Source organism: Schistocerca americana, chromosome 3 (genome assembly GCF_021461395.2).
Source record: "Schistocerca americana isolate TAMUIC-IGC-003095 chromosome 3, iqSchAmer2.1, whole genome shotgun sequence".
NCBI classification, from domain to species: Eukaryota; Metazoa; Arthropoda; class Insecta; order Orthoptera; family Acrididae; genus Schistocerca; species Schistocerca americana.
The window spans coordinates 761,097,025-761,111,272 of NC_060121.1; the positions used below are offsets into that span (position 1 = coordinate 761,097,025).

At 41.2% G+C, this 14,248-nt stretch overlaps 1 protein-coding gene across 1 annotated transcript; it reads left to right on the forward strand.

Moving 5' to 3' along the window:
• The first annotated feature begins 727 nt into the window (after positions 1–727).
• LOC124605489 (protein yellow-like) lies at positions 728–12,887 on the forward strand. The gene is made up of 6 exons (XM_047137213.1): positions 728–825; positions 4,194–4,495; positions 5,260–5,459; positions 6,403–6,582; positions 10,448–10,765; positions 12,503–12,887. The coding sequence occupies exons 2-6, from the start codon at positions 4,201–4,203 to the stop codon at positions 12,821–12,823; spliced, it is 1,314 nt and encodes a 437-aa protein (XP_046993169.1). The 5' UTR covers positions 728–825; positions 4,194–4,200; the 3' UTR covers positions 12,824–12,887.
• The last annotated feature ends 1,361 nt before the right edge of the window (positions 12,888–14,248 follow it).

Genomic DNA, 14,248 nt, shown 5'->3' on the forward strand with positions numbered 1-14,248 from the left:
ACACATATATATATATATATATATATATATATATATATATATATACAAACATACACACTACTGTTCGGCGCCCTGTCAGGGCACATGAATTTTTGTCAACAGAACTTGGCTCTGCCACTGGATTCCTTAGTACACGTTCTGTGTTACAAGTCCCATATAAGAATAATGTTTGGTCTAGATTAGGAGACATATAGAAATAAATGTTTTTAATTTAATATGCGACTACAATCAGGATGGTGCTGCGAGGGACATGTGAGGAATGATTTCCAGATCTTTTCCCTTAACAGCCACCCTCCCATCAGAAAGTAGCACATCTAGAGTCTGATGTTTACACCATACTTAAAATACAGAAAGGTAAACAATAATCCCTATGATAGACAACGTTGCACCGCCTCACCACACGGTGATCTTACAGTTAGAGAGGATGAGCTGCGCTACCTGGACCCCAGACCAAGCGCTACAGGTTCGCTAGACCTGAAACCACCCAAATAAGACTGAGCTTCATGGGGTGCTAGCCACCTGCCACCACCTAGAGTCACGTATAACTTGCTGAATGCCATGGAAGCATAACGCCTACGATGGAAATTAAGCATTGTGCCGAGTTATCAACACACTCCATATCTACTTCTATTGTTTCCTTCGTTTCAATGCAGGAACAAGTTGCTGATAGAAGTACAATACAATATAAATCATAATGACGTTCCCCGAGTTGATAATGTGGAAACCGGCTGCAGTTACTACTGAATTGAGCGTATATATAACTTTCGTAGACGAAGGTACTTTCAGAAGTCGTCACACCTCACTTTCTGGCAGACCACATTTAAGGTAAGCACAGTGGCTTTTGTAGTCGATTTCTGTTAGTTATTATGGACTCTGTTAGCGTTATAATTGTGGCAATACCATCTATTTCCCTCTCTCAACGTTTCAGTTCGTTAACACCTGGATACGTATTCGTTTCAAACAAACTTTTTGCAACAGTACCTGTGTTAAGAAGCATTGGTAACACCTGAGAATTAGTGATGACAAACATCGCTTTTCAGTAAAAGTCAGACATTTAAATTTACGCTGTCCCTTTCTTTGAGGTGTAATATTTAACACAGAATGAATAACAGTCGTCGACTTTGGTAATCACTTGTTGGTCTGCGCTGGTATGAAATTTCTTCTTGAAACAATTGACTGTTCATAGAGAAAAGCCTCATTGTCTCTTGTTTCCCGTACCTAGGTGCTTACTCCCATAAGCTACCTCCTTCCTTCACAGTAAGAGCAACAGATGTTTTATTGTACCCAAGGCACGAAATGGCATTTTCTTATGTACGTAACTGATATAAATAAAAAAGTTGATGAGAGACTGAAGTGAGGAATGGACTCTGGAAGGCACACAGGAATATACAGGAGTCATTTCAAAATCTTTGCCACAAACGTTGTCTGTTACAGACAATATTTTTTGCATTTATGCGAGTCCTCTGCGCGCCCTGAAAGCGGGTAGGCGTAGCTTCTAATGGACCTTTCTCCGCTCAGAGACAATAATTCTTAAGTTTTGCTTGTTCAGAATCACTCTACCCATCCTCTGCCGTAGATGGTTCGCAGATAGATGCAGTACAGGTGCCTAGTAGACCCTACTAGTTCGTGAAATTTGATCGTGTTAGAGCACACGAATTCAGTGAAACGATGGCTTTAGGAAGCGTCACGTAGCAGTTTGTTCCTAACAAAAGTACTCATGACGCGATGTATCACCCTGAGGGATCTACCGCAAAACACTGCGACACAATACGTATACAGGGTGTAAAACATGTAAGTGCGGATGTTTCTGAGGATGGCCCTCAACACAATTAAAACAGTACTTACGTCATTTGCAGACTAATATTTGTAAGTATTAAAAGTCGTACGTTTCTTGAGTTGCATACTTTTACTTCCAAGTACGTGCGGCAAGACCAAGCCATTAACGTGTATTTTTTCATGGACAGGTCAAGGGGCGGGTGTACACACGTGTACACAAAAGATTGGCCCATACTGACAGGGGTAGTCGAAATAGTGGTGCAATTATGACAGTCCAGAAAACATCGTGTAGCTAATTACGTGATGTGTTTGCAGAAATACAATTTGACACAGAGAAAAAACTGCTAACACACTGATTTGTGTACGTATTACATTATTTCGTTATATTGTACTGCATGACATTGTTACATGAAAGCTGAGAAACATGGAATTGCCTAGCTGTTTATTTATTCTAACCTTCTATAATCGATCCCCTCTTCCCTTCTCTCTCTCTGTCTCTCTCATTCTCTCTCTCTCTCTGTCTGTCTCTCTCTACATCTCTCCCCTGCCGTCTCTCTGTGATCTCTCATCTCTGTCAACCACCCCCTCAGCCCTTCTCTATCCATTACCCTATTATCACCTCCATCCCAATAGAAGGTTGGTGATTTTCATCCCCTTCTCCCCTCCCCCTGCAGTATTTCTTTTCCGGATACTAAGCAATACATGTACAAATTTTGGTTGAAGTCGATCACATGCACATACGTTCTACATCGCCTGCTGGAATATATTGCACTCATTTACAATGTCTGGTTCTCTGCTGTTTTACCCCAAACAACTCCAGAGAGGATCTTAAATTTACCTGTGGTATTGAGTAGTGTGGCTTCATCTTACTTCACGAAACACGGTGATAAGATTATTGGCTCGCTGCAGTACTCATTCTCGCGATCTCGTTGTTACACTGAACAACACGAACAAGGGACAAACTGCACTTCACACTTTTAAATGCCTCAGTGGCAACTAAATACAGGGAATAAGTACGAACAGTCGTTTTGGATATATTTTCTTCAAATATTATCATTCACACCCACACCCTGAGTGGCACCTGAGACAGTTCAGCTCGAATACATCGAGGACAACGAACACTATTTAGGTATGGCTTTTGCTAAATTAGAACTGATTTTGTGTTGTAATTATCTGCTGCATGCTATTAGCTTCCATCATTTGTAGCTGCTCAATTACGACAACGAATTTACTTTTCTAAGGGAACAACAAAACGTAAAATGCCGTCAAACAGTTCTTCTACGACACAACAGGAGTAGAATTTAATCAAGTGTCAACTAGATGATACAGCCGGAAAACACTGTGAAATGGGAAAAGATGTCCTTCAAGCGTTTACTGTGTGAAATGTAAGCAAACAACTACCTCAGGCGTGGTTTGTATGTTTACCTGTGAGCTTGAAACCTGTCAGTGGGTCTGTTGCTCTTATTGTGGCCAGACAACTCGCTCATGAAGTCATTCAGACTTTCACTTTACAAGAGTCGAAAAAGAGGACACTTTTACCGTTTATAGTGAATTTCGAAAAGCTATTAGAGGAACAGTGTGGTCATAAGCAGCAATGCATACTGATCCAATCAAGCCGACGCGATCTGTTTTTGTAAAAGGAATAAAAAAATTCAAGATCCAAGTAACCCAAGGCGTCTACAATAAATTACCCCAACTAAAAACAAGAAATGATGAGAGAAATGCAACTATCGTTTTAGCACATTCACACCATACTACTAACCAGCTTTCCAAATTTTCCTTCCATGGCAGAAAGGTGACTGCGAAAGCTACAAACCGTCCCTCTGCACAAATTTTACTAACAAAACGGGACAAATATCTATTCAACATACTATACTGATCAGTTCAAAATACATGTAAAACAAGAGAAATGGATAAAAAACGACCTTGGTCTGTAAACGTCCCGCGGGTCCTTTCAGGAATGGCGTAATGTTTTGCAACTTTATGTGAATGTTCCGATCGGATTGTCTGCCGCTTTTACTGAACGGCATTCAAGAGCATGTACGTCAATCCACATGGTAAATACGGGGCGAATGTTCCCTCCTCCTCCCCCCCCCCCCTCCCCCCTCCACCCCCTAACCGTAAGGATTATTACAGTCCATCTATCTTAACAGAACAACTGGTGCCCGTTAGATCGCTCGTTCGGATAAAAAAATCTTTAAGCAAATTAGATTTAGCAGCATCTGGACTTCTGCTGATGAAGCAGATTAACACAAGAGATCACTGAAACACCGACACGAAAACCAATTCTATAAGTTCTATGCAATCTCCTAAGACTAATGACAATACTTTGCATCTATGGACGTCTTGATTTCTCGTTTCCATCTAGTTAATTTTGATAGGGTACTGAATTTTACTAACAAAATATTCTCAAACAGGTACGAGATGGGACCTCGCGTGTCGACGTTTGCGTTGCTGGTGCTGCTGCTGGTGGCGGCTGGTGACGCTCACCACAGGTCAAGCCACGCCACGAGGCACGGCGGTCGTGTCAGAGCGGCTCACAGGACCGGCAAGTCCCCAGGGACGAGGAGCAAGGGCGCTTCCGATGAGTCGCTGCTCGTCACCATCAAGGCCGCCAAAGAGCTCGAATACGACTTCGGAGACGACGGGACGTTGCAGAAGGAAATGATAGCCAGCGGGCGCTATGATCCTAAAATGGTTTTCGGATACGACTTCACAAGTAAGAATTCCAGTTAGAAACACATTACTCTTACTTCTTATCATCCGATATTTGTTATGGCATGTGGCTGATAGCATGATGCTGATCATAACCAAGGAGGTGGCCGAAAGACAGTAAGATCAGTAACTCTACTGTGCTAATTTCTACAAAAAGTGGGACAGTAAGGGAGCAAGAAGGAGATCGATTAGTGACGCCTGTGGGATCTGCAGCGTTAGGTTTAGGTGTATCATTATTGTTAATACGAAAAACTCCAGAAAGATAACATACGTGTAACTGTGACATTTACTGGTGAAACAGGAAAGTTAGGTTGCTGCTCGTATTGATGCATAATTTAGCATATTATGTTACGTTGGATGCTCAAATTGGTATATGTTGCAGATAATGTCAATGAGTCACAACTGGTAACTGTCAATTATCTCCACACAAGTGAGTAACAATTTGTAATGATATACAATTAAATCATAAAATAAGCACCGTTGTTTTATAAGTTATTTTAAAAATTTATGTTTAAATTGCTTCAGGCTAACACACTGTGTCTAATTCGTGTACGCAAAAGTACAGCAGACGCTATCAGAACATAGAGATAAAAGGAGATGCGGAAGCAGGTAGTGGGTGTAGATTTGCTTTAGCTAGTACTCTGCTATGGGTGAATTGAGTATCGTGTGATGCCTTTATGGTCATGTTGCTCTGCAGTGAAGCTAATGTCTATTTAGATGTCTGATTATAATACACAATATGAACTGCCTATGTTCGTCTCGTCGCAGTGGACGATCACCAGCGCAACCGCATATTTGTCACGACCCCTCTTGTCCGTCGCGGCATCCCGGTAACGCTGAGCACCATCCCCTGTGACGGAGAGCAGAGTTCGCCCCTGAAGCCGTACCCCAACCTGGAAATCCACCACACCACCGAGGACTCCATCACCGACTGCAACTCACAGTTGGTGGACGTCATCAGAACGACCGTGAGTCTCTCGTGGCATGTACATTCGTAATCTGCACATCAGCAGTCTCTGTGCTGAGGTCTTCCAGGCGTTTCCATCCTTATCTGGTTATCTGTGTCCTTTTCTTCCATTCATCACGTTCTTTCTTCAGAACCTTTTCTATGTAACTTCTATTATTCTTTTTCATCCCGAAAATAGTGCTAGTACTCAATAAACATTTCCAGTGCTTCTGACCTATCTATCTGGTTGTTACTATTTAGTTCATTTTACACTAACGTTACAGTGCCAAAAACCTTTTTCCATAATATTAACTGAGAATGTTGCAATAATTATCTAATTTTTGTAACTATTTTCCTTATTTTTATTAATCATATTAAGATTGTGAGTATCACTAGTTATATACACATTGTTATACCACCTTCAAAGAAATCTGATTGCATACAAAAGGCGGGGCCTTAATTTTACTTGGTGAAATGTTTCTGTAATTAAATAAGCAGTCAAACCATTTCCCTCTACGATGAAATAATCTTCTGCTTATTCCAATCTACTCGTTATTGCTTCACAGCTTCAGCTGTCAAGCATTATCTTGAATACATTGTAGGACACTTTAACTTCTATCGGTACAGAAGTCCAGTTTATTGTTACTTTTGGCGATGTTGTAGTTGTATTTTATGTTAAAATTAATTTGGATTTAAAATCGTTCTCATCGTAAGTAGTGGTACACATTCATTTCTGAATCGTGTAATTTCAGTCAGTAACTTACGAAAGCTGTTCGTCACTGTTTCTTCTGTCATTTCTATTACGATTACTTAAATAGTAGATAGCAAGCAACATATCAGGTAAGGACCAGGTATAAAAACTTGCAAGGAGATTAATATTTTCCTCTGTGCAGTAATCCAAGATTCTAGTACGCACATCTGCCGTCGATAGTTTCAACTTTGAGTTCATTCACTGACTGTTTCAGAAAACGTGGGCGGATGACGATACACTATATGCTCTCGACAATGGTGCTTTGGACCTGACAACGAGTCCCAAAAACGTGTGTCCACCCAAAATTGTTATCTTCGACCTGCGAAAAGATGAGATCATCAGCTCCACAGTTATCCAGAACGCAGCTTGCAACGCATTCTACACCTATTTATGGGTGAGTACTTATTGGAAAAGACAGTATATGTAAAAATGACCTTATATCTCCGTATGAGAACTGACTATAAAATTATGATAGTGTTGCTGACTATCAACGTCTGATTCTATTTTACACAACTACATATTGTCAAAAGAAATCTTTTTCAATTGTTTCCTTTGTTTTATCTTCCTTTAGGTTTGTATCTAATGATCATGAGAGATAATCATTTAGTATATTTCTTGCTAATGTGGTCATGCCACTTATGATACATTTCGTTTGGTTCGTGATCTCATTATTCTTTATTATTTCCATACTGCTACGTTCTTTTAGCGGCCCATGACTCATTTCCATTCAATACAATAGTAACAGCCATGATCTTATAATGTTTAAATAATGTTTCAATGTTTTCTTTTCAGGCACTTGTTTACATTTCCAAGTATACGTGAGGGTACTTCCAGTCACCCCTTAGCATCGTGCATATTGTATGGAATGTATCACTCTTTCCAAAAAATAACGCACTGCAGACATTAAAAAAGAGCTATATTTTATACAATCAGCATAAATGACTTATTCGCCCCGAGGATTTCTCCTACATATGTATGTATGTATTGAACTTGGGACCTAGAAACGATGGAGAGGCTTTGTCCCCCCCCCCCCCCCCCCCCATAGCCCTCAGTGGTACAGAACCCCACAACAGGCTACAGCAGTCCACTCACCCCACACCGCCGCCCCACACGGAACCCAGGGTTATTGAGCGGTTTGGCGCCCAGTGGACCCCCCCCCCCCCCCCCTCTGGGAACGTCTCATCCGGATAAGTGAAACCCCAATGTTTGCGTGGTAGAGTAATTATGGTGTACGCGTACGTGGAGACAGTGTTTGCACAGCTACCACCGACATAGTGTAACTGAGGCAGAATAAGGGTAACCAGCCCGCATTCGCCGAGGCAGATGGAAAACCGCCTTAAAAACCATCCACAGCCTTGCTGACACACTGGACCCCGGCACTAATTCGCCGGGCGTATTCGTGCCGGGGACCGGCACGCCTTTCTGCTCGGAAAACAGTGCGTTAGACCGCACGGCTAGCCGGGCCGGCTCTCCTACACAACTGATTGACAACGTATTTTTCTCAATGGCCATTTAACAAAGTGCATAACTGTAACAACCTGCTACAACCTACTACAAGAATACCAATCTAGTTTCCGTAAACATCGCAGCAAATATGCCACTGAGGTGTCATCAGTTATGTCTTACCGCAAATACCACATTTATGCTGATAACCTCAAGTTGTATCTAAGAATAAAATTGATGACGCTGAAGTAAGTTGTCGAGAAACGCAATGTCGACCTGTGTGCACTATCCAAATTGGAACAGAATACACGTTTATAGTTCAACCCATACAAGACCTAAGCGGTACTGGTTACTCACTGTAGGCTCATTAGCCCGAAATATCGGGAATCCCTACCATTTTTAGCCTTTGGGTCAAATATCAACCGACCACCCTCAACAAACAGTCTTGGAGTATTGAAAGAGGAAAGTCTGAATTATTGAACAGTGATGTCATCCGGCAAGATCTTTCTGAGGAAACCTCAGGGCGCCTGTAAGTGGTTATGAATACCTGTGTTTGTTATATTTGTGATGTTCGACTCTTTGATCATATTTCAGCAACATATGCACAGCTACCCTGACTGTGTGGGCAGAGGTGCAGAGATTTCCATGTCCTCTGCCTTCTCTACTGTCTTATCAACGTACTCTGTCCCTCATATCTTTGTTTGACAATAACGTTCTTGTCTGAAGGGCATGGCAGAAGCAGGCGTTTCCAACAGTGCTAAGTCCTTTGTGTCCCACTCCGTCATCCAGCGAATTTGTCGACGTCTTCTCAATAGCAGGATCCCCATTCTGAAATAAAATCCCACATTATATTATAGATCTGAATAACTTATCCAGCTTCAGAAGTAGTTGACATATCTACTAAAGCAACAATAATAACCACCAGTGTCGCTGTATGCACTCGTTACCCTTCCTTGTACAACTATCTTTCAACAAATTTTCCCAGTTTTCTTAGCTGGTATAAATCCTTACTTTTTCAATCGCCAGGACTCCCTAAATCAGGAAACTTCTGTTTTGGACATCTACAAATTCTTTTCATATCTGCTACTGTCGTTATTGTTATTATCATCATTGTTACTACTATTATCATTACAGTCTTTATTATTTACTCACATTGCCACTATAAACACTCAAAGCTCTTTAATACTAACTGTCATATTACAATTAATGTTTCTTAGGTAGCTATGAGGTAACGAAGGTATTGTGTAAGTAAACCGTTGGTCCAATGAAAGATACGGTCTGATGGCCTTAATCAGATCAGGTTAAATAAATACATGAACTAGTAAATAAGTGAATATAGCAGATACGTAGTCGACACCTTCCATAACTGACACGACTGCCATAGCAACCATGGGAATTATGGTCCTTTAGTCCTGAATGACACGATGATTAGAACAGTGATGAATCCAACGAGCCAGTTCAGCGGCAACGTTGTATGTCTAAGGTTGTAGATGATAAGTCTTGTGGAATTATAGTTTCCGTAATCTGTCTTACATATTCGCGATGTTTCCATAGCATACAGCATCCCATAACATTGTGTGTAAACTCTGGAAGACCTTTTAACATACGAAGAGGCAGCAATATGAGCATTATTCCTTATAGCACAGGATGCAGCCTGAGTATTGGTACTAGGATTACTACCATAAGAAAGCAGTGCATACTTTTTACCCTTATTGACGGAAACCATCTCATCTTGGTTGCTACTAATTCCCTTCGTTTAAAATAATTTCGTAGGAGAGTTGTATATGTCCTCAACACATGAACCTTTGGCGCCTAGGTATTCATCACGATGTTCTCAATTTGTAATTTTACCGCCGAGGCGGGAGGAGAAATACTGAGAACACTGATGGGCCCATAAAAGCATTAAATGTCAGGGCAAGAATCCACTCTGGTCCTCAAGAGGCGACTAAGTGGTGTGTGGTGTGTATGTGGTGAGGGGGACGAGGGTGAGGGAGGACTAGAGAAGATTTGTTTTGTTTCTCTTACTCACTCTACATCTGGCAACTAGGAGTCGTGTTTCACAAGGGCAACCTAAGTCAACAAAACTCATCCAAAGTCATCTAACGGTAGCAGCATTGCACCAGTAGTGAGTGCTGACGAGCCTTGTACCCATATTACTCACTCAGTAAAAAGTCTTCCCTTATTTTCACACTATCGAGGTCCATCTTGAGCGCTGCAGATACCGTTAGGGCCTTTGCTGGTAGATGAGGCTGAAATCTCTAACATATTCTGTGCACTGGGCCAGTGTGCTGCAAAACTGTGAACTGACAGGGACACCACTCCATGGGAGAGCTGCTTCGGAATATGGCCCCTACCTGCCATGTAAAAGATTTCTATATTACTGTCGTCATCAAATCTGTTCTCTAACTTTGCTGTATTTAAGCCAATTTTTAAAAATGGAATAAACCGTAATACAGCTGAGTAGCTTTTCGTAAGTTTCTTTTAACTGGTCACTATTTCTTTTGTAGAAGAAGGTCTTTTATGATTCCAATAGTTAAGAGAGAGGTTGTGTTATTGAGAGAATTAGGATTCACCCACCTCCATGGTCAATCTTCCTTAGACATAGACATTCAAATGAAAGACAAATATAGTTTTTGGAATTGTTTGATGATGCAGTCACATTGTTTAAATGAAAGAGATTTACATTTATTTTCCTGGTAGATATGTACGTTCTTATGTCAGTCAATTGAGAGTTGTCTAAAATAACCTCTGTGTTCACTTCAAACACGGATAACGAGTGTGTTAAAGGACATACACAGACATGAGTTCCTATTCAGGTGGACGCGTGCCCAGATGGTTGCCTGACGGCCTACAGCTCCGACAGCAGAGGCAACGTACTGTCGGTGACGGACCTCTCCACTGGAGCCTCCAAACACCTGCAGAGCCAGTACTTCTACCCCAAACCCGGCTTCTTCTTCACGAAGGCGGGAGGTCCAGCCTACTACCTACCGGACGGCATAAATGGAGCGACGGCCGACGAGAGCTGCGATGGGAAACTCTACTTCCAGGCGTTCGCCAGCAACATCCAGGGCGTTGTCGACAAGCAGGTCATCCGAGATGCATGTGACGGGGATGTTTTGGATATCAAGACGCAGGTAACGTCACATGGGTTCCGCTGTCGCAGAATACGTGAAAACTTCCGCATGGAGCGAGTACTTGTGTTGGTGTGATGCCGTGATTCTGGAATATGAATCCTTCAGTTTCTGAGAACCTCGGTGGAACAGACTATAAGACGCGGGTGCTAAACTGCGCAAGTCAACTATACTAAGTTTCACACCACGGCTTTCCTTGGCAACTGTGTTTCCATTTACAGCAACAGTACAGTTGTTACTGGTGTCATAGCATCTATGAAAAACTAATTAAACAAAAATCCACTTTTATGCGAAGCCATTCCACTCATGCTTTGCACTGGTAATTTCCTGAATTTTTACAGTTCAATTCTCATTCATGGTGTGAAAGAACAACTAATTTTACCTTAGTTGTCACTAGCAGAATGACAAATTACCGTCTTATTCATAACACGAAATGAAGAATTCGATGGCTTTTTTAAGCCCTATGCAATGATAGCGTTTTTTCATTCAGTTTCTCGTACGGTTGCTAGTGCAACCAGCTATCTCTAGACGCATTTGTCAAATCTTAGAGTACCAAATTTAACATTATAATCTATGGGAAACCTGTTACGTAAACGAGAGTAATCTAGCGCGTAGTTGCTGGAAACTGTACTCATTCTGTGGTTACTGTAGACATTAACTCTCATTCATGTAGTTGCAGGGCCATTGGGTTTCTTTTATCAGCGTGATGCTGCAGTATACCATCTTTGTTTTTAATTTTACACCTATGCGAGTGGTGCAGCTCTGTTCATCTTTAGGCATTCTATGGCTGCGAGTTGTGGTCAGTGTCATCGTCCAAAGGAAAGCCACGATATTATTCACGACACCTTCTCTAAATTTACCTAACAGTGGTTCTCGACGATTACATCGCCTCTCTTCCAGGATTGCCACTTCCATCTCCAATATTTCTGCCACATTTTCACGTGGCCTACACCGAACTGTTAACGATCTCAACATCGAGTGTCTATATTCTCGCTTGAAGTCTTTTCTCAAGCTCACTTTGTAAGGACTCCAAAAGCTGGACCACTACTCTAGATTTAGTGGCGGTAGCTTCTTGAATGTGATTTACTTTACAAATGCATTGAATTTTCATAGATCTTTTCCAAGAAGTTCGTTTTCTATTCGCCTCACATAATATTGAAATTGCGTAATGGCCCTATATGTACCGCTTCTTGGTATTACCACCAAATATTTTTAACATGTGACTTTATCTAGTTATTCATTACTAATCATGGAATCAGATACTGCCACATTCTTTCTCTTCGTTGTAAGCATTGAAGGTCTGCCGCTCGTTGCACACATTGGAATTTATGTCAAAGTGTTTCTGCTATTTAGAAAAATCACGAGCGATGACATTTTGATGAGTACAGCAATACTGTGAGTGAAAAATCTTATAAAGCAGCTGATACTATCTAACAAGTTTTTTACGCGCTTTTTCTCACTTGAAACACATCCGAAGTTACTTGCGTTTCTGTGGGACATTAACCGTCGTGTAAAATTTTCTGGATTCTATTTACGAATTTATTTACTCAGCCAATGACACATTTAAGAAAATACTCTTAATGATCTTGGAAAATGTGGTTAACCAAAAATGCCATACAAATAGTAATGTTGGGTGGTTCCTTGGTATTACTACAGAAATTCAGTAGTGGGTGATACAGGTAATACTTTTTCTGTTATCTGATACTAACTTTCTAATCGAGACTGATGTATCTGTTTCAGGTTGATCTGCCAGGACAATTACCGGGACAGAGTGGAGTAATGACGGTGGATCCGAAGGGTCAGCTACTATTCTTCCCTGTTCTGGATGAACTGGCCATCTACTGCTGGGACACGAGCAAGCCTCACGATCGTAAGAACTTCCACCTGATTGTTCAAGATGAAGAACATCTACAATTTGTCAGCAGCATGGAAATAGACACCAAAACACAAAGATTATATATAATGAGCGATCGACTTACATCATACCTTTCAAATACCACCAACTATTCTGAAGACAACTACCAGATATTGTATATTGACATAAAGGATATAAAATGTTAGTTGTGCGTACCACAGATTTTGTTTTGTGAATTTTGTGAAGACGAATAAACTTGGTGCCCTGGAAGATCAAACGAATGTAACTACCACTATATGAAATACTGAAACGAATTAAATATAGACTGCAAAAATTGGGGTCGATCTAATTTCATGAACTTGTAACCCTACCAATACTATTGTAAATTAGTGTGCTTTTACCTGAATAACAGAAAACCTGTCTCTATGTGGCCACATATAACCCTCTTAATAAAATTTTGTTTAGTTTCCATATAAAGTACTCTATGGGAGGATAGTCCCGTGAATATGAAAAGCTAATCAATGTAGTCACCCTTTTTACAGGGTTTGACCGTGTGTTGGGTCTAATGGATACTTAAATCAGACTATTCCCTTCTTTTCTTAAGATCTTACCCAGCGGTTAGATAGAAAGGCAGTATGAATAACATTGTACTGAAGCTAGAACAACTCATTTCCAAGTTTATTTGGTGGTTTTATTAATGGTCGCCAGCCTATCCAGGCAATGAACGTGAAGTATTGGAAAAGCAGAAGTATCAATTTTGCTTATTTTCTTGCTACTGTTTAATTTGGTTCTTCAAATAAATATTACTCCACTTAAAGAATGTTGGCTTACACCCTTATACATTAGGTTTTTAAAAGAGAAAAAGACGAGTAGATAACTTCAAGGAAGCGAAAAGAATTTGGCCGGGGGGGGGGGGGGGGGGGGGGGGGGGGAGCACTAGAAAAGTGCTTTGAATAATCAACAAACTTCAGTAGTACAATAGTTAGATACTAAAGCACAGACATTTTAAACTGAACATTTCACTTCAAGATAACCCCTTTCTTACTGGAAATGTGTGATGTCTTGCCCCATCGACGCTAAGGCCACTAACGATGGTGTACAAACTCAGACAGGGGAAGAACATCAGCCGTGTCTTTTCTGGGCTAACACCCAGTCATTTGATTAAATCAACTTTGTATATCATAGATAATCAAAATCTTGACGCAAAAGTGGGGATTTAAACCGTTATCCTCGCGAATGCGAGCCTCCTCCAATAAGCACTGTGTCATTTGTTTTTGTCTCTCAGTTCATGTCCGTTGATGAAACAAAGACAATAGAAATAATTAGGACACTGAGAACTGTTGGTGTCTCACCATGTGACTAGGGCCTCCCGTCGGGTAGACCGTTCGCCAGAGGCAAGTCTTTCTATTTGACGCCACCACGGCGACTTGCGGATCGATGGGGATGAAATTATGATGATTGGGACAACACAACACCCAGTCCCTGAGCGGAGAAAATCTCCGACCCAGCTGAGAATTGAACCCGGGTCCTTAGGATTGACATTCTGTAGCGCTGACCACTCAGGTACCGGGGGTGCACACCATAGAAATGAAATTAGTTGATTTCATGTGTCAGAAATCAATGAGAAGAAT

Excerpts from the sequence above, each read along its gene's own strand:
- LOC124605489 (XM_047137213.1), top strand. The coding sequence starts at position 4,201 with ATGGGACCTCGCGTGTCGACGTTTGCGTTGCTGGTGCTGCTGCTGGTG. Across the intron at positions 4,496-5,259 it reads TTTCGGATACGACTTCACAA|TGGACGATCACCAGCGCAAC; the intron begins GTAAGAATTCCA and ends GTCTCGTCGCAG. Across the intron at positions 10,766-12,502 it reads TTTTGGATATCAAGACGCAG|GTTGATCTGCCAGGACAATT; the intron begins GTAACGTCACAT and ends TATCTGTTTCAG.